We start from the raw sequence: 24445 nt of genomic DNA on the forward strand, positions 1-24445 counted from the left end.
TGTGTCTCTTGGTAGCTGGTGTTTGACTCAGTGTAGAATTTCAGTATGCAGATAATGTTAGGTTCAGTGTCTAGGATGCAAAAAGTCATTCCCTAGAAATGTGAAGCTTCATATTATTTATAAATAGGTGAACTACAAACGCTCTCCTCTTTTTACGGGTATTTCTTTGTAACTACCTTCTGTGCGTGTTTTTTCTTAATCGTTATTGTCCACTATCCATAACTGCTCATTGATCGTGCCTTCTCTATAACTGGTATCGCCCACGATCATTTTTTTGTACTCACAATTTCTAACCTTTAATTGGTATTAACTATTGGTAACTGCTCTTTCGATGGTGACTTCTGACTTTATGATTTTTTGTTATGTTTCCTCCTTTTTAGCACTCTATCTTATATTTTGGCCTTAGAATAAATTTCTTATTATGTTTTGACAATTTCGAAGAAACCTGTTAAAAATTTTCATGAATTTAGAATAATTTTCTTGTCATCATAAGTTTTTGACCAGTTCTAAAATAAATTTGTAAGCTCATTCAGTCCTGTGGACTTAAAATAATTTTCTTGTTAATTCTTATTTTTTGACTACTTTTGAAGAAAATCTAAAAACTCATTTAGTTTCATGGACTTAAAATAATTTTCTTGTCAGTTTCTCTACTTTGATCAAATACGGTGTCTAAGTTTTTGTTAATTGTAACGTGAGTTCCTTACAAATCAATGCTTGTACTTGACAGCGAAAGTAAAAGAGAAGATTTAAGAGAGATAAATTTTCTATTTGCTTTTATAACATATAAATGCAGTATGTTTGTTTTGCTGAGTGTAAAGGGAATGTTTTTTAGTATTCCACCGACACCGTACCCAAAGTTTATTATTTTCATGTAAGAAAATTGTCCTCATTTAACTTGATGACTACTAGCCCTGAATGTAGTGTAAAAGTCACCGTAGAACTAGAGTCTTGTGCATCATACTTTGATATCATATATAAATTAAGCTATCTCAACACTACGATAAACGATGAAGGAGTAAGAGCAATTTATAAACGCTACATAATTAACTCATAATTGAACTGTAACTAACATAATTACTAATTAAGTAACAAACTTAACTTTCTCTTTAGAAAGCTCGTTTATGGCCACAACAGTTTGTTTCACAAATAGAAATTGTGTTTGGGTAATTTTTGGGATTGATAAATTAAAGTGAAATATTTTAACTTCTTTCGAGGGTAATAATTTGAAGTGTGGAACCCCATTTTTTTAGAAAAATGCATGAACCTGTATTAATTTCTTAAAACTGATTTTGTTTTTCCAGTCCAATAAAATCAGTTTCTAGTAAGATTAATTAATTTTAACAAAATCTAAATTAATCGTAGCCTAAGCTCAAAGGGTTGGACATTCATTTATATGAAACAAAATGGAACAACAGTGGACCTTAATTCAATCCTAACAGGTAATTAAGGTTGTCATTATTTAGATTATGTGAAATATATAAAACGTATTTGATCCTTTTTAGCCTGTTTTTCTCCCCCTCAAATTGAAAATATCGAACGATGGAGTCAATTTTCTTAATGATCTTCTATACAATCATTTTATTCATTTTCCAAATAATAAAACAGTAATGTTTATTCATTTTATCATAAAATTAATATGTAAACGATAATATAATAGTTTTATTCGATTTACATCGATCTGCTTTCAATCAATTACCTTGATTGTTTTCAATTATACCATTAAATATCTAAAGATAACAAACACGTTAAAAGTTGTGCCAAGCTAAGCAAATAATCAAATGCAACTGGGATACTTGCTCTTTGCCGCAGCATTATTAATAGTTGCCTTCAATCATTGACATTATCAGATAGTCTTGTTTCACCAATTGGGAATGTTTCATTATATTGGGAATGAATTTAATTGTTTTCATATCCTATATCAATGATTCAATACAAAGACCGGGCTATTCTTAGTCCATGTAAATACTTTTGCTTAGATCAAAACCACGTAATTAGGGTGCGTCATCTTTGCACACACATGCGTATGTGTTTGAATTTATGTCAATTTTTTCTTTTGCAATTTTGAATCTAATATAAAAATTACAGTAAATAGCATTAAAATAAAATGTTTTAAAATATTTAAACATGAACCGAAATAAGGTAACACAAAGTAAACAAAAGCACTCATTAACCCATATAGGAAGTAAACGAAATCGTAGCGATCCAATCAAGAAACCTACCATATCAATTGAAGTTGTTGATTATATTGAATGATAATTTGAAAAAGATGATTTGTGTGGAAGTGGGCAAACTTTGCATTAAACAATTGGTTAGTGGCATTTGTCTATTGAAGTGGCTAATTGAATTAACTAATCCCTTTTTAAATCATGTGTCGCAGTAGTTGCTATCATTGTGAAATTTTATTCATTGATGTTAACAGGCGACAAGCCAACTTAATAATTGGTGTTCTCTTTCTTGCATGTGGCTTTGCTTCCACCCTTAATATAGGTTGAATCGACAGTACGTGGGACCAATAAAAATAAACAGACTACATAAACAGTTTAGAGAAGCCACTTGCGTAGAAAAGAAGAAAGAGGGCATGTGGTATATCTTCATTTGAACTATGAATAAACGTTGTATATCCCTTAATAAATATTTTTATAATAAAGTCATTCAAATAAGTACAAAAAAACTTACCTATGAATAAGTTAATACACCTAAACTTACGTGTAAAGTAACAATTTAAATATTTAAACACATAAATATCTAATATTAAAACATGATATTATCACCATCGTTATTATTTTAATAGTTTAATTTATTAAAAAGTATTAATCTAGCTCATTAAATATGATCTAGTCTATGTCGAATATAAACTAAGTGGTTTAGGCTTATATATATATATTCTTGATTAAAGGTTTAAATAAGTTGAGTTACACATGAATAATTTGAGTTTAATTTATTAAATATTTGACTAACTTATAAATAAATAAATTTATATTTATATTTATGTTTAATCATTTAAATAAACAAAATTTAAATTTTACACATTTAATAATAATTAATAAATGGCTCACACACGTATATATGCTTAAATGATACACATATACTTAGATAATGATCATTTTGATTATTATTATATATTTTAACTTTTAGGAGTCGTATTTTAAATAAGTAATTATAATTTTATAGAATAAATATAAAATAATGTATAAGTATTAAATTAATAAAAATATTTAATTTTTTTTAAAAAAATTATAAACAGAGTAATAAATTAAAATTAATTTTCAAAATTTGTTATTTAGTTTAGTTTATAATTTAAATATAAATTATTTAAAAATAATCAAAATTAATTTTTTTATAAATTTAAATTTTGATTATTTAATTTAACTGGACTCTTTCCGACCAACAACCGAGCTTAATTTTAGCGAGAACTGTGATGGGTCATATGCTAAATGTGCCATACATATCTGTCGTTTCGTTATTTTTTAAGAACGCGAATTGCTTTGTAATCAACAACAGATGTTGATGAGTCTTGACTTAGCTTTAATCTCGCAATTTTTAAGTTTGTTTAACACTGAAAAAAGGTTTTCCATAATTATCTAAAAAATTGAAAAGGTTTTTCATATGTATCAAATTTTGCTAAAAGTAAGTGTGATATGAATAAAGAGAGGCACCTTGGAATCCTAAGTTTTCTTTTCTTCTTCAATTAAGTCTAAGTCTAATCATTTTGCATCAAAGAGACACACTGAGGTATCAAACAAGTGTTTTTTTCTTTTTGGAAAGATGGGGTTGGAGGAGGCAACTCCATCTTTTTCTGAACTCAAAGAAAAATTATCTTCTTCATAAAACAGATTAAAATAAAAATATTTAAAATTATGTTATTCTTTAATTAAAATTAAATATTCACTTTATTAATTGATGCATTACAACTATCGTTCAATTTTTTGTTGTTTTTCGTTGTAGAACTCACCTTAAACATGAATGTTTAGCTTTTTTGTGAATATTCCTTTTCTTGGAAGTAGCCCGGAACGTGGGGAAAACGAAAAAGTTGCTGTCAAGATAAACTCAAAAATTATAAGAATTGATCACGACTTAAAAAAATAACTAAGAATTATTATGATTTTTGAAAATTTATTTTAATAAATTTATTAGTATCATTTATTAAAATATTTTATAAAATAATTTTTTATGGTCAAATTTTTTATATAATATAATCGATAGTTAGATTTTGAGTATATGTACCTACAAAATACTCGCACAAAATACATATGCTTGAGTGCTTATTAATTTGGTTGGTAGGAGAATATGGCATTAGATTTAACCATGGTTTAATAAACTATGACATAGTAGGTATGATAGTTAAAAGGATTTTTTAATACAATAAATATATATTATATTTCTTTTAAAAAATTATTTATGAATGTTTAAACTTAACTCTAAAATTAAGGTTAACAAAACTATTAAAAATTGCAAGTAAATGTAGAATATCTTCCTTCCACAGAAATATGGTCCTCTGTGCACGTCTTTGAAGCTTTTTAATTTCTCTGTTTAAATTTTCTGAGTATATTTGAAAGATTAATTTATAAATGAATCTGATGGATCGATATCTGCATGGAAAACAACTAGGCATTTATGACGTATCGCCATCTCTTTGCTTTACTTCGACGTCCATAGCTACTTCACAAACGTGTGAAAAGCACCCCAATTTAGACTCATTGCTGAATATTCAAGAAAGTAGGTTCCATCTTTTTATCTTTCTTTTTCTTCTCCTCTCGTGTTAGCTAATGTTAACCCAAAGACAACTACACAAAATAATTAAAATTAAATCACACCACATTCCGATTTTGAGGCAGTGCCTTTGTGGGGTTCACAACCTTTTCAAACTCTTAAATTGTTAGAATGAATTATAATTCACGTGGCCAATTCTATAGTTTAAAGTCATGTTATCAGACAAATGCTTTAATTAATCACTGCATCATCGTCGTATGTCTTGCACCCTATATTAACAATAAATATTCTCATGAGATGGGTACGTGTTAATTTAAGAGTTCGTTCGATTTGAAATAGTATTGTAATAAAAATAGTACAAATAAATTTTCTTACTTTAATGTTTCTTGTGTAAATCTTTAAAAAAAAACATAATATGACAGTTTTGTTGTTACAAATAGAAATAAATAAAATATTTTTAAAACTAAATATTCCCTAAAATTCTTAAAAAGATAGAAAAATCAAATATATCCATAAAAATAATTTAAACATACTGAATATGTCTATAACACTCTTAAAGATTATTATTCTTATGAAATAAAAATTTTAAGAATAAAAAAAAATCTACATATCCAGGCAGATTACCTTGACGTAAGACCTAGCTAGGTCAATACATTGTCATATTTAGTGTCAAGACAAACTTTGGAGTTATTTGTTTGTTTGTCACTAATTATAGCATGAGAAATGAGATAAGTTATTTAAGCTATTTTAGGTAAGTAATGACTTATTTTACATACAAAATTATGAAAAGTATACGATATGCTATACTTGACTGATCGATGGAGTTGTAAACAATAGAATCTTCCAGTACATAGTATGAAACCCTTTCTTCTTAAAACTGTTCTGAATATTTCACCTATAATTATTGCCATGCCTGGAGTTTTTAATATGATCAAATCCTTCGTATTAAAATGTTGCATTGGATTCGATTATTTCGACTTGAGTTAAATGGATTGATGTAAAGAGATAAAGCTCTACCAATGTCATGAATGAAGTTTGAAATTGAAATTGATAAGTACTTAAAATTAAAATAAAAACTTTGATGTACAGTAAAATTTAGCACTTGAACTACCTATTAAACAATTGCTAGTTTATTGCCAACAATATATAATTGACAAGAATGGAGGGAATTTCAAAGACCATTTTCAAAACAAGTAATTTGTAAAATATAAAAACTAGTTATATATATATATATATATATATGTATAATTAATTAAATTAAATTAAATTAAAATATAAAAAATAAGAATAACGAAAGAGATTGAGTCACTTTAAAAAATGTATACTATAATTTAATGAGAATAAATTAAGTTTGGTGTGTGAGTTAATCAAAAAATAAAAATTTATTTAGATAAAATTTTTGGCAAGTGTTACATTAAACCGTAGATGGATGGAGGGTGTGAGAGATTTTTATTTTTTTTAAATTTGAGTAAACAAAATATAAGAAAGTAATCTTTTCTTTTAATTAGCTTTCCACTAAATCCCATTTTAATTAAAAAGGAATACATGAAAGTTGAAGAGATAAATAGTAACATTATAATAAATCAATTTATACACTTATAATAAAAAATTTAGTTGTGATTGATCACCATTAACGATTAATTATCATTATCATGGAACACCGTATGTTTATAAAGTGAAAAGCTACTTGTCCTAAAGTAAAAGCTGCATCTAGCTAGTTCTGTGATTAAAAGCGTTGAGACAATATAACAAGATATAAACTACACTTATTCTCATAAAGCGATTTGAAGTGAATAAAAGGTTTTATTTTTTCCAGTTTAATTATCTTAAAATCTTAGTGGAAGAAAAGTGATACTTAATTAGATACAGATGACCAAGCTTCGTTATGATTTAAAATTATAACTTCAAATTATAATGTGCAGCTAATAGTTAACAAGTTCGTTAAAAAATTATAACTAATTAATTAAATTCAAGCTTTAATAAAATTACAATATAATTAGTGGAAATGTATTAAATATTAAAATAAATGTGTAAAAATATTTTGCATAACTATAACAATTTTTATAAGGTAAATAATAAAAATAAAAATATTAAAAATTAACTTCTAATGATCGAGCTAAATGTTATTTAAAATAATGTTTTTATGAGTTAGCTTTCAAAAATTATAAATTCTCATTTTCACTAAACAAATTTATTAGTTTATTGATAAAATAATAAATTATAAACTTTATTTACAAAACGCACTCTTAATCAATGGTTGAAACTTGTTTACTTTTATAAAAAAAAGAAAAAAACAAGCAGATGAAAATAAATGAATCTTATTCTAGTTTGATTATTTTTAATGTTATTTAATTTATAATTTCATTATTCAAATGACAAGTAATTCACATTATATATAAAATGTAATTATCTATATATTTTGTTTATTTTTTTTTCAGATATATATGTTTCTCAAAAAGGTACAGGTCGAGTTATTTTGAGTAAATCTTCTTAAGGTTATTATATTTACTATTTTTTATAAATATTAAATTTTCATCAATTTAACTATAAAATAATATATTATATACATGTTTATTAGGCATATTAATATTTAAAAAAAAATATATATATGTGAAATGTTATTATATTTAATATTTATTTATATTTAAAACATATTCTATATTAAAATATTATTTTATATAATTTTTAAAAACTTGATATATTTAATAAAACCTTTCAGTTTAATATTTTGATCGATAAAACTTAATGTTGATAAAAAAATTATTTAAAAGAGTAACAATAACGATAAATACTCTTTAATAACTTAATTCCCACACTTTTCAGATGTTTTCCCCTAAATTCAAAACGACCAATAAGAAGTTAACCCACTTTAGTTGTACCCACAATAATTTTTTAACTTAATATTTATTTAGTTAAAATTGTATATATATATATATATATATATATTTAAAAATGTTGTATTATTAATATATTTATAATGTTTATATTAACAGCTAATTTTATTAAATACATATTATAATAATGAAGATAACTCTCATGGTAAATTTTTTATTCATTTTTGAAATAAATGTTGAATCTTTATTTATTTAAATTCGTTTGATTGAACAAAATTATAAAAATAAAAAAACTGAATATTCAGACAAGTTTAATAATTGTTTGGAACTGGCTTCACTGGTCATACAATGATTCTCATCAATTTAAAAATAGGGTTTTTATTTTAGAAAAGAGAAATGAATAGGACATTCAACCCACTCATCGATTTTCGGGTTGATGTAACTGCTCATTTTAATGATTTCTGCATGATATCAATCTAACTCAATAGTCATTTGAACTTAGTCAGAGTTTTATGTGTTTAGATATTTTAAAAGATTAAAAAAATCTGTGACGTGATGACCAAAACAGTATCACATAAAAGTTTTGCTGAGTTGATCCCATGAATAACACATATGAATCATCGAAGATTATCTTTCCTAGGTAGTAGGCCAATAGCCAAATTGCATGGGGAACAGATGGACATTTACTCCTAGATGTGTTCAATCTAAATTTTGAATTTTTCACCATCTATTAAAAGATGGGCTATAATAATTTTACAAAAAAATAATAATTATAATAACATTTTTTATTTTTCTTGATCACAATTTATTTTACAGTTTTTTTTTCTTTAAGTTATAACAAATAATACACAATTTTTTTATATAAATAACATTTCTGTTAAAATATAGAGGGAGCTAAAAGGATATATAGACATGCGCCTCAAGATAAAAGTTAAAAACTTGCACCAATTTTTTTTTTCCTTCAACACATCATATGGTTTATAATTTTTTTATTCTTATTTTTTGAAATTATAATAAAAACTATACAATTTTTTTTATACAAATAGTAGTTCTGTGAAAATTTAGAGGGAGGGGTGCAAGTTAGACGTGCACGTTAGGGTAAGTTGAAAACTTGCACCAAATTGAAAGAGAAAATGAAGAATTCTACGACAAAAAAATGAATGGACCACAAATATTAACACTCCAAGGTGTATTGAATGCAGAGTTTCAAAATTTCACTATCCATTAAAACGCGAGTTATAATATTTTTACAATAAATTTTTGTAATAACGATTTTTTTTCATCGCATCACATATTTTATACCTCTTTTATTTTTATTGCTTTAATTTATAAAAAAAATTATAATTTTTTATACAAATAATATTTCTATTAAAACATAGGGGGAGGTGGAAGTATACAGACATGCTCCTTAGGGTTAAAAATTGAAAACTTGTACGAATTGAAAGAAAACTGCTAATCCTACAGTTAAAAATTATATATATATATATATATACACAAAACATTTAAAGTAAGAAAAATTTGTATTATGAAAGATAAGAAGTATTAATAATAGTCATTGAATTATCCAATTCAGTAAGTATATATATATACACGAAATATTTCAAGTAAAAAAAATTTGTATCATGAAAAGTAAAAACCATTAATAATGGTCATTGAATTAAATAATTAGAAAGAGAAAAAAAAACATTATTAATGCCTCTCTCTTAAAATGCCATATATATTAGAGTAAGATTTTTTTATATTATTATAAATTTAAAGACTCTTACATGTAATGTAATGTCAGTCTTTTATTTAATTTACATATAACAGTTAGCTCATATATATTAAAGAGATAAAAAAATAATTACATAAAAAATCTCATAAAAAAATAGAAAAAATTATTATAAAAAATTATTATGAAAAATAATATAATAAAAAAACTAAAATGTGCGAGAATCATTCACTTGAAATTGTTGAAAAAATTTGCTATGTATAAAATATATTGAAATATTTTTAAAAATTTATTTTGTTATTTTTTTATTATTTAAGGATTTTTCACGTTCAATTTTAGTGATTATTTTTTTACTTATTATCGTTGCTTTACATGGTTTAATTTTATTAAATCAGATCTATCACTTTATAATTTTAATTTATACCCACAACATGCATTACATTATATGATTGTCGAACCCAATTGGATGATAAAACCTGCACATTTCGCGTTAATTTTTTTTATGATATCTTTTTTTATTTTCTTTTTCGTATTAATGATGTTTTATCACATATTTTAAGAAAAATAACGATTATCTCACACTCCTTCGTAAAAAAGGCACTTGGCCGAAAAACAAATAATTTTGATAATAATATACTTAAATGAAACATTGTAATGAATGAAAGTTATTTAAATAGATTTAATTTAAGAAAAAAATTATCGTTAGTTCACTTTTAAATATCTAAAAATGAAATATTTTATTATAAATAATTTATCATTTAAAAATATAAGATTATAATAAATAAATTTTAAATTAAAAATACTGTTAATTACTTAAATTTAATAATAAAAGTTGATGTTAACTAGACTTGTAAGAAACTATAATTAAAATTATTGATAATATCTTTAAATAAATGTAATAACAAAAATTAATAAATAAAGGTGATAACAAAAATTTATTCACATTTAAGTAAATTTTTTTAAAAAATATATTTAAATAAAGGTGATAACAAAAATTATAATTATAATTATTTGAAAGAAAATGAAAAATAAATTAATGAAAGTGTGAATAAGTTGTAATCTCTTCGTCTAAGAAGGAAAATAGATTACAGTATTCATCAAAAAGTTTGTAGCTTAATAGTTAGGAAAAATCATTGAGTAAGTAATTAAAATTTTTTACAATTATTTTTTAAATATTGTTTAATTTTTTATGAAATTTAATCTTATGATTGTATGTGTTAAATTTTAAATATATTACATTTTTAATCAATATATAATTTTATCATCAATATTTATTTATGTTAAAAATTATTTTACACATTAAAATAAAAATCTTTCATAAATTAAAAATTTTGTATATGATATAAAATTTAATAAATTTGATTTATTTATTGTCAACTCTTAATTCAAAAATCTAATTAAAAAAATTAGTATCTAACTATATTTATCAAATAAAATTCAAGACTTATTCTAGATATAAATATTATATAAAAACCCTATAAATATTATTTTTAAATATTCATATTACCAAAATTAATTTGATAATATCTCACTTAAATATTTAAATAATTTATAATTATATTTATTTTTGTATGTCTATCCTTGAAATCAATAATAACAAATACATTGGATTATATTAAATTTTAAAATTATAAATAAAAAATATTAAAATAAAGATTGTATAAGTTAAAAATTAAAATATTTAATATTTTTATAAATTATATTATATAATATTATATAATTTTAAATAAAAATGATCATATATAAATATTATTATTCATCGCTGAACATATAATACAAAAATTATATTTTAACTTTTTAAAGAACAACAATTTGTCAAAAGAAAAATTATCATTATAATTTGTATAATTAATATTTTTCTTAAAATTTACATATTCTTTTAAAAGAGGGATAGTTCTATAAGAGAAAAGTAGTATTATTAGGCAAAAACAAAAAAAGGCACGTGATTGAAAAAAAAATAACGTGACATTGATCTTATTGGTGAAGCATTGATACTATACGCAATGCACTACGAAATTAAATGCATGGAAGGGTGGCACCGTCTAACACGTAGAGGAGAGAGAGAGAGAGAGAGAGAGAGAGAGGTGGTCCCCTAAGACATAAAGCAGCTCATAACCTTCACCACACACATCCCCATGATAGAGAGGAGCCAATGCCACTGTGCTGCTCACTCATCACACTCACTTTGAGCAATCTCTTCATTGCCCATAAAAAGCGGAACTTGTGTGTCATCAACTCTCAACCCTTTCTTCTATTTCCCACAATCAAACCATGGAAGGAAACAAACCTTATCTAGCTGTGATCCTCGTACAATCCATCTATGCTGCCATGTTTCTTCTCTCAAAAGCCGCATTCGACCATGGCATGAACAATTTCATCTTTGTCTTCTATAGACAAGCCTTTGCCACTATTTTCCTTCTCCCTTTTTCTTTCTTCTTTGAATGGTATGCACAATTCACATGTCATCAACATATATATACATATATTTCATCTATATCTATATTCAACTTCTTTTTCCCACTATAATCATGCGAGTTTTGGCTACTGAAAACTACCACTATCAAACCATTTTGGTTACAGGAAAACTGCACCGCCCTTGTCCTTCATCACCTTCTGCAAGATCTTCTTCATTTCTTTCATTGGGTATGCCTAAATATTTAATTGAATTAATATGTATTTATGGTTATTATGATGATGAGATCCTCCTAATATACAAAGGTTGAAAGTGTATACCTAGGTTTAAACTTTACGTCATATATTCAATTCAAACGTGATTCACATGTTGTTATTGTTTGATCTTTTAATTTTAATTAATTAAAACTGTGTCGGTGTGTTTCAAATTTCAGGATCACTGCGAGCTTGGACATATATGGTATTGCTCTTATTTACACTTCTGCTACTTTGGCTGCTGCCACCACAAACTCCCTTCCAGTCATTACCTTCTTCTTGGCGCTCCTACTAAGGTAGAATATAGAACTCTAGCTAGGAGCTAGCTCACATATATATGATTAACTTCTTTCTAATATTCAATTTTAGTGAGCTTGATCAATTAGACCTAAAATTTAGACTTTAAGCCCATCTGAAAATCGCAACTTTTCAAAAGCCCCGGTTTATTTCTTTGAATGTCAAATCAAAATTTAATTGTTTGATCTGTAGTGGTTGCCCGTGATTAAGATTCACATATATCCTCTGTGAGCAACACACACGTTGCTCATATTTTCTGTGTTCATTTCTGTCCTCTTATTTTCTCTCTTGTTTGGATAGTTTAAGGCATAAAATTGAACAGATTATATATTTTTAAAACTCTTAATATTCTTACACTTCTTTTCCTTATGTCTTTTTTATATTTTATTACTTTTTCGATATCTCTGTTTCTTTCTCACTATATTACCCAAAATCCGATACACATGGTATGTATGAATATTTTATGGACGAAAACTGATTCACAACAGCCACCTTCTTATTGTTGTTTCGACGTCTTTTCTTGTTTTATTTTTAACTTATTATTTAACCACTGAAAAATAATAAAAACCTATGTTCGTAGTGAATTCACGCAAAAATGTTTCATATCACAGAACAAAACTGTGCGTTAATTCGTTATATTTTTGTTTTTTGTTTTTCCTCTTTTAATGTGATCTTTCGTTTTTAGTGAGGTGTATACACATAAAAGGACATCAAATAATTATATTTCTTAACTTAAACACATGTAGTAAGCGATAGGAAAAGAAGAAGAAAAAAACTAAAGATATGATGAGAGATTCAACATGGCAAAGAGGGATAGAGAGGAAAATGAACTGGAAGGGAAATAGAAGTAATGTATAGGTACATAAGAGTCAGAACTGAATTACATATAGAAAAGTATCATGACACCAAAAAAATAAACTAAAATATTATAACAATTAACTAAAGAGAAGAGATATTTAAGTAGAGTTTCCATCTGATTTTAAACCATCTTCCTATACAGGTGATTAAAATTGACGTGAGATATGGTGTGGCAAGTAGCTAACATATTCTGGCGAGAAGGATAGGTTTAGAAAATGCCAAGCGTAGGGAGTCCACTGTTCTCCCTACGTTAATACTTTCTTGTTACTGTAAAAATAAAAAACAAAAAGCAAACGAAAAAACAAACTGCCCTTGTATTAGGAGATTTTTCCTGGCAAACTGGATTATTATGTTTCTTTCTTCTCAGAATTGCGAAGCAAAATACTTGAATTTTTCAGGCAAGAAAACAGAAGAGACAGGTAGGGGGTAGGGGCTATAGACACGGATCTAAATTAGGCTTTTTGACGGTACCCTCATGTCGGATGATAGAACCTTCAAGGACAAACTACCCTTCCAAGTCTTTTTTTTCATCGAATGGGGTTACCTTTTATTTCAAAACATGAAGTACAGTTTTGATTATTAAACACTAATAATGTCAACACTATTGAACATTTTTTATTCGTTTTTATTTCTCTCTTTTTATCACGTAATATCATATCTATGTTGTTTCTTTTCTTTTGTTATATCTCAATATAAATTTTACACAAAAATTATAATTAATAGTATTAAAATAAATGCGAATACATAATTATTTAAACGTAAATTTAACATAATAAAATTTAGTTTCGTGCTAATTTTGTGACAATAGTTTGTGAGTTGCTCTGACCAGGTGTTTTGGTGTTTCCAAGTCGGGAAGTGAATACATTTATTTTCTCTGTTCAGCTTTCGGAATGTCTTGTGCATGTATTAGGTAGCTTATCGTTTCGACAGATAGTAGCAGCTAACATGGGCCATGTTTGTGCTCAGGTTTTGCAGCCAAGTACAGTTCCAATATATGATGAATAATTGTCCAATTATATGCCTGTTTTGTTTTCACGGGAAACGACTATTTCTGAAACCAAAACTATTGTAATAACATTTATGAAGTGTATACATCTAGTAAAATGTAGGAAGGGAAGATAGGAGAAGAAAAGATATGAGTGCCATAATATACCAATAAAAAAAAATGAAGTGAAAGTATTTAAGTGCATAAAAATTAGAACTCTTTTTAGAAAGATAAAAACCACATGTTTCACGGGCGTTTTCATCACTCCATTATCCATGCAATACCAAACATTTCATAAAGTAGTTTAGCGTCAGCCAAAACAAAATATGAATCAAATTGAAATGTGACACTTAATTAGCATTCACTAAATCTATTATTATATTTCACATAATCAGAATTTGTTTTGTTTCAGGATTGAATCTTTGAAAGTAAAGACAGCCGCTGGGGTTGCTAAGTTGGTTGGCGTAGTGGCATGCTTGGCTGGAGTAGCAACCCTTGCTTTCTATAAAGGACCTCATTTCGAACTTTTAAGCCATAGTCACATTTTGGGGAACCATAAAAGACAACAAAATTTGGGTCGTGTTCAATCTGGATCATGGATAAAGGGTTGCTTCCTTTTGCTCCTCTCCAACACCTGTTGGGGAATTTGGCTTGTGCTACAGGTAAATTTTTTTCCTCTTTGTTACCAACTCATAATCCACGTCCTTAATTAAATAGTTATTTGATGTATTATTCTTCTTATCATGTCACTTCTTGTTAATTGAGCAGACATTTGTCGTAAAAAGTTACCCTTCAAAGCTGCTGCTTACAAATCTTCAGTGTTTCTTAAGCTCAATTCAGTCTTTCGTCGTTGCCTTGGCTGTAGAAAGGGACATTGAGCAATGGAAGTTGGGTTGGAATGTTAGACTTCTCGCCGTAGTATACTGTGTAATCCTCTCCATCTTCATGCATGATTAATTGATGATAAACTATTGGTTATATATAATTTTTCTTTATAAAAAGTAAAGTGTCTATGACTTGTGTATATAATTTGTAATCTCTGAACTCGTGGCTGATGGCAATTAATTAATTTATCATGTTAGGGAATTGTGGTGACTGGTTTCACTTATTACTTGCAAACATGGGTTATACACAAGAAAGGACCGGTGTTTCTTGCCATGTCAACACCACTGGCACTGATCATGACCATCTTCTCCTCTGCAATTCTCTTGGGCGAGATAATAAGTTTGGGAAGGTAATTCAATAATAATCCTTATTTTTATGTCATCCTATGTCCCTTTGTGTCTCTCATTTCCATTAATTTTCATATCTTCCATCTCATTTTGTTAAATATCAGAAAATATAATGTTAATAACATTAAATATCATATTTTTTTTTTATTAAAATTGTTTTTTATTAGGTTCTTGTTATACACGTTTAAATTCAAAACATGAGACATGCCAAAAGCAAAAAAGTTAAAGAGTTGCTACATATAGCTAGCAATCGTTGTTCTCACACGATACAACTCTTCAATGATTACTAATTGCTTTTAAGGATACTTGTATAGTTGCTAACTACAAACTTCCAGCGTTAGAAATGGCCAAAAAAAGAATGTAACAAAAGGAAACGTATACACTTTCTAGAATGTTAAAATGTTATTTTTCATATTCGATTATGAGTGTCAATAATAAGTGTGTAAGGATACTCTTAAAAAATATAGAATATATTTTTAAAAATTAAAAATTTTATATAATAAACATTTTATATTTCATTAAAAACTTTTTATTTGTATTTTCTTTAACTACAATATCTTAAGAAAAAATTATTATTAAAAATTCTTTTAATACACTTTTAATTATCATTAAAATTTATTAAAAATCATAAAAGTCAAGTGAGTTTATTTTTTTTACTCTTAAATTATTTTTTTTATATTTTAATAATTTTTAAGTCAATAACTAAGAACAATTGCGTGGTTGGTTTCGATGTTTAACCAGCCTTTTAGGAGGAGGCGCTTTGGTTTTTGGACTGTACTGCGTGCTGTGGGGAAAGAGCAGAGAGCAAAGGCCAAAAGCCTCGTTAGACTTGGAGCAGCCATCCGTTAATTAGAGTGATTCACAACTGATATCATATGTCATTTATTTTTCAGAGTTTTAAATTGGGAGAAAATGTATCATTGTGAAAAGGGCAATATACTATAAAAGATTAATTAGAAAGTGCCAAAATTCTGTAGTTAATAGTTAATACACGCCATTTAAGCCTGAGTAGATGTTCCAAAGTGCAGATTCAAATGCAGAAGCATCGACTTCGACGACCAGGGAAACACGGGTCATTGTACTTCAGCTACATCTTTCTTGTAATGTTGAGTCTGTAATTAATGGCACATATCGTATTCCAGGAACTAGCTAGGAAGGTCTTTTAAGGGTTTGTGTAGACATGCTAACTCACCTTTCACATAATTGATACACATTTCTAATATTCCTCACAACACTTGCATTGTGATTCGTATAAATGGATTGCTGGATCTTATACAAATAGGCTGGAAATCTCTTTGTTATGATTTTTTATATAAAGGGTTTGTCTAATTTACCGGATATGCATGATAAATAATCTCACTTTTTATTTAATTTTTATAGACATAATTATATTAATTTATTTAAGATATCGATGAGATTGTTTATTTTATGAAATAGCTTACATTTTGTTTTTTAATTATTCATTTGATCATTACAAAAATATTTTATATAAAAATATTTAAGAAAAAACTATATAATAGTGAAGATAGACATTTTCACACACGTTTAACTTAAACAAGAAATTAAGAGCGCATTTGATATACATTGATGACAGTATACATAAACAGTACAACATAGCTAATTGAGTCACAACACTTATTTTGTTACGTTTCTTTGGTGGGGTTCATACATCATACATATAGAACAATTTGCATTATATGGTGTTTGGTAGATAATAGGAAGAATATTTTAAATTCTTAAAAGAAGAAAATATGGTTTTTTTTTATAAATATTTTTAAGATAATGAATACACATGCAAGAGTAATAGTAAGTAATGACAAAGATGGTAGTAAGATCCACGAAGGATACTGCGAATCTGTCGTTGTGGGAGGACACTGGATTTGGTGCAATGCATTGCGTGGAGGGTGGAATGGCTCAGAAGGCTAAGGATCAAGTTGGGACTTTTCTAAGGAGACTGAGAAACAAACGACTTGTGGGACTGGATTTGGGATCCTTTTTTTCCTTTTAGGTTATTAAGTGTTAAATTTTCAGGATAAAAGGACATAAAATTAAGATACAAATATTACATAATATTTTAATTTTGCATATAAATAATTGAGTCATGTTGAAAAAAAATATACCTGATTCCTAACTCAAAAGTGATTCATTACGCTAGAACTGAATTTTTGAAGCGCTAACTTAAATAACGGTTAGTAAAAACTGGTCTGTGAGAGCAGCTCAACACCAACTACTCTCAGATCTATTTAACTGCTCTTCAAAGTTATACTTTAGAGAGCGGTTAGCGTTGAATAATTCTCAGATTTATATTTTTAAGAGAGTTCTCTGTTAACCGCTCTCTAAAGTAACTCTTGAAGAGCAGTTAACAGAGAACTACTCTCCAAAATCTTTAATTTTTATAAATAAAATTGGCTCAACTTATGAATCTATTAGTTCTTCGCCTTGCAAGTTAGTTTCTTTTACTTTTGTAAGTTTTTTCGTCTCTTTTACTTATGTAGGTTTTCTTTGTCTTCTATGCTCTCTTCATCTCCTTTGCACTAATAAATTGTTCTTTTTTCACATCTACAGGTTTGTCTCTTTTACGTATGTAGGTTCTTTTCGTCTTCTATGCTCTATTCATATCCTCTGTGCTAATAAATTGTTCTTTTTTTACATCTACATGTTAGTCTCTTTTACGTAAGTAGGTTTTCTTCGTCTTCTACGCTCTCTTCTGCACTAATAAATTGTTTTTTTTTTCACATCTACAAATACCTTTTTTTATAGTTCTATCCATTATTTTTTTCTTGTTCTCTTTATAGATTGTTTGGTTAATATACTGTATAAACTCAAAATTCAAATTTGATTTGTGATAAAAATGAAAAAAATTTGAATGTCAGACATATAAATTAAAATTTAAACATAATAATAAATTAATTTTAGTTTGCAACATATCTAGAAAACTCACCAAGAAATAAATTTAAAATTCACAGTTTACACCCATATTCTAGAGAGCAGTTCTGTGTTGAACCCCTCTCCAAGTTCGCAAGCCCCAGCCAATCCCTTTCCACTCTGACCAGATCAGTCACAAAAGAAAAGAAAATCAAAGTCAGCTTTGATTTTATTAAGGAGAGACTCATTGGATAAGGGAGAGTTTTGAAAAATCTCTTTATTTTTGTTATTCCACAAATTCCACACTACAATTCCAAACAGGAGCTTCCAGTCAAGAAAAAGGGAAAAACTAGATTTACTTAGATTAAAGGTAATCCAACTAGTTAGTCCTCTACTAAAAAAAGGCACCCAACAATCAAGGGAGAACAATTCATTCCAGATCTACCTAGCAGCCCAGCAGTCTCTGAGAACATGGATAACAGAGTCATCAATTTCATAACACCTGCAATACGAAGAAGAATTTGACATATTCTGGTTGAATCTTTCAACATTATTAAGGAGTCTTCCATGGGCTATTTTTCACAGGAAGATATTGATCTTTGGGGGACCATCCCAGCTCCAAACAAGCTTGAAAAAGTCAGGGTGCAAGGACTGGTCCTGTACAACAGAAGAAATGAAGTTATAAGCAGACTTAATTGAGAAATTACCATTACCAGTTATCCTCTAGAAAAATAGATCTCACTCCCCTGCAAAGGCAAAGGAGTTAACTTGAGCAATAGAGGCGCATATAGACTCAGAAAGTAAAAGTTTTATTTTAGATCAGTCTCACTGACCATTATGAGAAAACAATGTCACATGATTATCTAACTCAAGCTCAGGGATAGGTGCAAAGTTGAGTTAAATAGGGGTTGATGATTATGGACTCAATTGTCCTCCTAAAATATGATGGTCATTCTATTACCAAGGATCCAACCAAGACCTTTATAAAAAGTCTGCCAAACTGAGAGAATGTTCTGCCACAAATGAGAGTAATTATGAAAACTGTCAACAGAGGGAACCTTTTCTAAGAAAAACTTATACTTACTGCACAGAACCTGAGCCCACGAATCATTAGAGGAAGTTATGGGCCTCCAACATAATTTCATAATATAAGCTTGATTCACAAGGTGAGTCTTTTTAAAACCCAGGCCCTTTAGCTTAGGCTTACAGATTTTATCCTAACTAATTATATTATAATTAAAAACACATTTATATTATACCTTAATATATTATATTTATTTATGTAAAAATTGTTTTTAACTATAAATATATTTTTAAATAATATTTTCTATTAAATTAAATAATATGATTTAACATATTCTCTATTTTAAATTTGTTATTACCGTACAAAGCATAGCTGATTTGGTAGTATAATAACAAGATTATAATATTTAAGCCATTTGTATAATTATATTTTTGAAATCTTAAACAAACTTTTAATTTAGCTCATAGTTGGTTACAACGAAAATGTACTGTAGTTCCATATGAACTTTATTTAGTTTGTGTTTGAGTGAGTTTATATATATATATATATATATATATATATATATATATATATATATATATTTACAATATTAATTTCAGCAAAAGTGAATTAAAACGAAATACATTTTATTTAAACATTTAATATAAAATTCTCAAATCAAGTTACATTTTTTTTCCCTTTTAGTTGAACATTTAGAGGTAAATTTGACTTAAATGAAAGACCAAACAAAAATATCTTTTTAACAAAATCATGTTTGAAATGTTCAGCCACGCCGTTAAAACATTCAAAGCCAAATCCAATCGTACTATAAAGTCTCTCTTTGTCAAAAGAACAGAAAATAATACCTTCTAAAATCAATGGTTGGTTCCACTTGATTCATGCAAGAAGCATTCTTGCACTACTCGTAGTTGTGTACGAATTATTTGACTTAGTTCTTAAGAATGTAGGAAACATTTTAATCAAGAGACTGAGTTCTAGGGAATTCCCACTTGCAATTCACAACAAAATTACATTTTACAATGGTGATTTTGATCTACCAATACAGACAAGCAATAATAACAGGAATGAAAAGTGACTCCACAACAAAAATCAGTTCTTCAAATTACATATATATAAAAAAAGAATTAACACATAAAGAAAATGAAGTTGGGAAATTTCACACAAAGATTTGGTTGGTATGCCCCATGAAGTTATGAACCAGAGAACAATGCGGGACTAAGCAAACAATGTTTCAAATTGTTCCTGCTCCATTCATATTTCAGCCTTGGGTGCATCCTCCGCCCCAATATGGCTTTTCTCTTCTATGGTGAGTTTTGCTTCATCTGTTACCTTCTCCACAGACTCTGCATCAGTTAAAACAACTTCAATTACCTTCTCTTCAGGCAGAGGAACCGCTTCTGTGTTTATGTTCTCTTCAATTGGAGTCTCAGATTTTTCTGCTTTTGAATCATTCTTTGCTGATGGCTCAACGGGCTCTTGTTTGATTGGTTCATTGCTTTGTGTTTCCTCTGAAGATGTCTCCTTGGTCTCTACATGTTCTTCTTTGAGTGGCTCGTTACTTCGGTTGTTTTCCTCTGAAGTTTTCTCAGCTTCTGATTCTGGCGTCAGTGTTTCCTCCGCTGGTTCATTGATATGAGATTCCTCTGAAGGTTTCTCAATTTGTGATGTATCTGTCTTCGCATTCTCAGACTCAGTAACGTTAACCACCGGAGATTTTTGCTTTTCTGATTCGCTGCTCATGCTTTCCACGGTTGGTTTCACCTCTGTCTTTGGAGATTCCTGTTTCACTGTTGGGTCGTTGCTTTTAGTACCCTCCGAAGGTTTCTCGGGTTCTGTTTCTTGTTTCACAGTCTCCTCTCCTGCGGTTTTTTCAGTTTCTGTGACCTTTGTATCTTCGTTCTAAGACAACGCACACCCAAAGTTACAAAACAGAAGATATCCCATTATGTTATTTACACAGTAACTTTGCTGTGTTTTAAAAAATGGAAAGAGAAGAAAATGATTTGATAGATGATAATGTAACATAGAGATAAAGCAAAATTTGTTCATAAAGAAACATTTATTGTAAATCACATTATGTTTAGTTTCCATTTTTTTCAAAAACAAATCGATAAAGATTTTTGTGCCGATAACAAGCTTAATTAAACATTTATTAAATAAAAAATTAAAAATAAAAGTTTATTAATCAAACAACTCTTAATCAATACAACCAAAAACTCAATGCAAATTAAAGAGAGATCAACACCAATATTTAGCGAAAATAGAAAACACACATAAGCTTATTTTTTTGTGCGATGTAAAAATTTGGTGCAAAGTTTTTTTTAAAAATTTTCTCTTAGATAATATGTATGCTTAATATTTTATCATCTGCAAATGCAACAAAAAAATTGTCCTAGCCCATATTAAAATTTAATGAATAATGGTCTAGCCAATATTTTATTGAATTCAAAGCCCAAAAAATCCAACCCTAGCTACAAACTTAATAGATCAAGTTTAAAATTAAATGCAACTTGAATTATTATAAATAAATAAAAAAAGTTAAACCAGCCTTACGGACTAAGACCCTATTTGTATTACAATGTTAATTCCACTGTGCTAAGATAAAAATATATTGACATCTCACGTAACGTGACTCGTGCAAGTGTAAAAACGGCTCTATAATTATTCAAACAGGCCATATAGCCTGCATTGACTTAGTTAAAAAAAATTCAAGTTAGACTATGTCACATAAAAATGAGAGAAAAAAATATAATAAATAAAAATCAGATTCAGTAGTTGTATTTTAGGAGACAGAGATTTAAGGGGGGGGGGGGGGGAGAAAATAACAAAAATCATGTGATAAAAAAAAAAGAAATAAAGAAGAAAATAAAGTGAAGGTAATAATTGGATGCGAAAAAAACTGTCACTACAATTATTACTAAAAACATTTTTAGAATTCTTGGTAGACTATTATATCTGAGACCCACCACCAATTTTTGTTTGCTTTGAAGTTAAATAAAATTAATTTTAAAATTATCAAACATAATTAAAATATGTTCTAAAATTAATTTAAATCAATTTTTTATTGGAATATATTTTTATTAAAAAAATATGAAAAAATTCCTTCTAGATACAAACCAAATAAACACCACGCATGTCATGATAACAATGTCTAGCTCCATTTCTTTCTTGAGGTCCCAATTCCATGATGGTCAAACTCTTGGTTTTGACTTTTCAATAACTAACTAAATATGGAAATTGAAGATTATTTCTTCCAATCTTTCTTTATATAAGAAATAATAGGAAACATCATTTCTCTAGTTATAAAAATCATAAATCTGTTTTAGATACATTAATTATTTAAAATATTCTAATCTTATTTTATTGTAATATTTATATTAACAAAACACTTATCTATTTTTTATACAGAATTTTAATTGAGTAAAGGTAACACATTTTTTGGAGAGTGAATTAGGAAAGGTGGAATTTTTTTTTCCTTGTAAAAAAGGGAGAAGAAAAGTTGAAAAGAAAATTACTACTATATACTTCCAAAACTTTAGCACAGCAATAAAACACCCCTCATACTAGAATGTGAACCAGAATTAAAATCGGTCCTAAGCCCTTACTTTGCAATCATTGATGTTTCTGAGTGAATGGACACACTAATTAATTATAATGGAAGTATGAGAACGATGATAGCGGTAAACGTAATCGATTGGATCCAAAGTCGCACGTTTGTTTGTCATTTATTTAGTGTCCGATGTAATGTTTGTGAAAATTTTGATTGAATCTTCGAAAACAAAGAGAAGCTTGCCAAAGCAATTAAATGCAGCTGCATTATGTTTCAACTGCGTTCTAACATAACAATAAATGAAACTAGGAGGTGAACACACAATTAGAAATCCACAAGTGCAGTGATCAGGTGATAAAAAAAAATAATTAATACAAACTGTAACAAAAAGAAATAGTTTGTAACATATGGTTATATCATTTTAAAAATTCGTATGATTTGGATACATGCCAGCTCTCGGAGCAAATAAAAATTCAATTTCATTATTACAACCAAAATTAACCGATATTATATACAATTTTTCCAATTTTCTATTTTCAAAGCTTTAAGTTAACTTATTTTTACAGTCAGATAATATCTTGCGTAAAAATTTGGCCATTAGATCGGGACAGGAGTGATTTTGTTGTGCAAAGTTGACAAGGACTCGGGTAAATTAAAAATGCAAATATTTACTTTTGTTTATGTGGAACGGAATTACACGAGAAAATTTTGTTGATCCAGCGAGCCAGCAAAACGTGTAAACAACCAAATTAGAAAATTCTGGAGAATGGCTTCATTGAATGAGTTTAGGGAAGTTTGACCAGGATGAGATATATTTAGAAAATTGTTATCGTAGAATAAAAAAAATTTGAAGAAAGAAAATATGGTGGAATATGAGATAGTACCTCCTTGAACAAGAAGCTGAGAGAGCGTCGTTTGATAGCTTGGTCGTCGTCAACAATTTCGTTGAGATTAAGGTTGTCGCCGCCTTGTTCTTGTGCTGAGAGTTTGATTTCAACGGTGTCTTTGTTGGGGTTTTGAGGTTCGGGTTCGGGTTCGGGTGCCTTGGCTTTGGCTTGGGCTTGGGCATCCTCCTTGGAGACCTTAGGCTTGGTGGCACAACCTCCCATTTTTGGTCCCTCAAGTTCTCTTACTTAATTTCTTTCCGTACGGTTCTTGTTTTCACCCCAAAACAAAGAAAGAGAAGGAACGAAGGAGAAGAACGTGCGTGGAAATCAATGGGAGAGAGAGAGAGAGAGAGAGAGAGAGAGAGAGAGCATGCGGTGTCTGTCTCGACTTCGACACCAAAAGGTAAAGCAATTTAAAACGACACTTTGTATGGAGTTCCTTTCTCTGTTATGCACGAAGAAACCAGAGTTACCGAATCGGCAAATCCCTATATATTTTTTACAAAAAATTAGTACCATGTTATATTTTTTTTCTTCAATTGAAATAAAAATATGATTTGATAACCAACACAATACAATTTAATATTAGAGGTTAACAACTACTGTAAGAAAGTTTTATTTTCATTTATTCACAAATTAACATTTCTAAGAATCTTTTATATCTTGGAAATATTTTTAATCTTTTCTAATGAGCATGGAAAACTATTATTTTCATATATATATATATATATATTTATTTATTTATTGTGCAGTGTAGACATAGAAGTGGGAATTCGAATTCCAGCTGGATGGGAGTTGGAGGCATGGATGGACAACAGGGCAGGA

General features: G+C 28.0%; 2 protein-coding genes across 4 annotated transcripts; one reads left to right on the top strand and one right to left on the bottom strand.

Annotated features, from left to right (window-relative positions):
- The first annotated feature begins 11523 nt into the window (after nt 1–11523).
- LOC113856293 (WAT1-related protein At5g64700-like) lies at nt 11524–16297 on the top strand. Of its 3 annotated transcripts, none has more exons than XM_027488049.1 (7): nt 11524–11699; nt 11836–11898; nt 12102–12218; nt 14475–14724; nt 14831–14989; nt 15145–15296; nt 16036–16297. In XM_027488049.1, exons 1-7 carry the CDS (start codon nt 11527–11529, stop codon nt 16145–16147), a joined length of 1026 nt encoding a protein of 341 aa, XP_027343850.1. In that variant the 5' UTR covers nt 11524–11526; the 3' UTR covers nt 16148–16297. The 3 variants fall into 3 exon arrangements, with proteins under 3 accessions (XP_027343850.1, XP_027343851.1, XP_027343852.1); XM_027488050.1 differs by having other exon boundaries at nt 14831–14962; XM_027488051.1 differs by lacking the exon at nt 11836–11898.
- Nucleotides 16298–20159: 3862 nt separating this feature from the next.
- Nucleotides 20160–24087, bottom strand: LOC113856450 (variable charge X-linked protein 1-like). Its single transcript, XM_027488267.1, has 2 exons — nt 23618–24087; nt 20160–21082 (listed from the first exon to the last, which is right to left on the bottom strand). The coding sequence occupies exons 1-2, from the start codon at nt 23840–23842 to the stop codon at nt 20435–20437; spliced, it is 873 nt and encodes a 290-aa protein (XP_027344068.1). The 5' UTR covers nt 23843–24087; the 3' UTR covers nt 20160–20434.
- Nucleotides 24088–24445: the final 358 nt, after the last annotated feature.

This window comes from Abrus precatorius, unplaced genomic scaffold, assembly GCF_003935025.1.
Source record: "Abrus precatorius isolate BTA unplaced genomic scaffold, Abrus_2018 Scaffold11, whole genome shotgun sequence".
Classification (NCBI taxonomy): Eukaryota; Viridiplantae; Streptophyta; class Magnoliopsida; order Fabales; family Fabaceae; genus Abrus; species Abrus precatorius.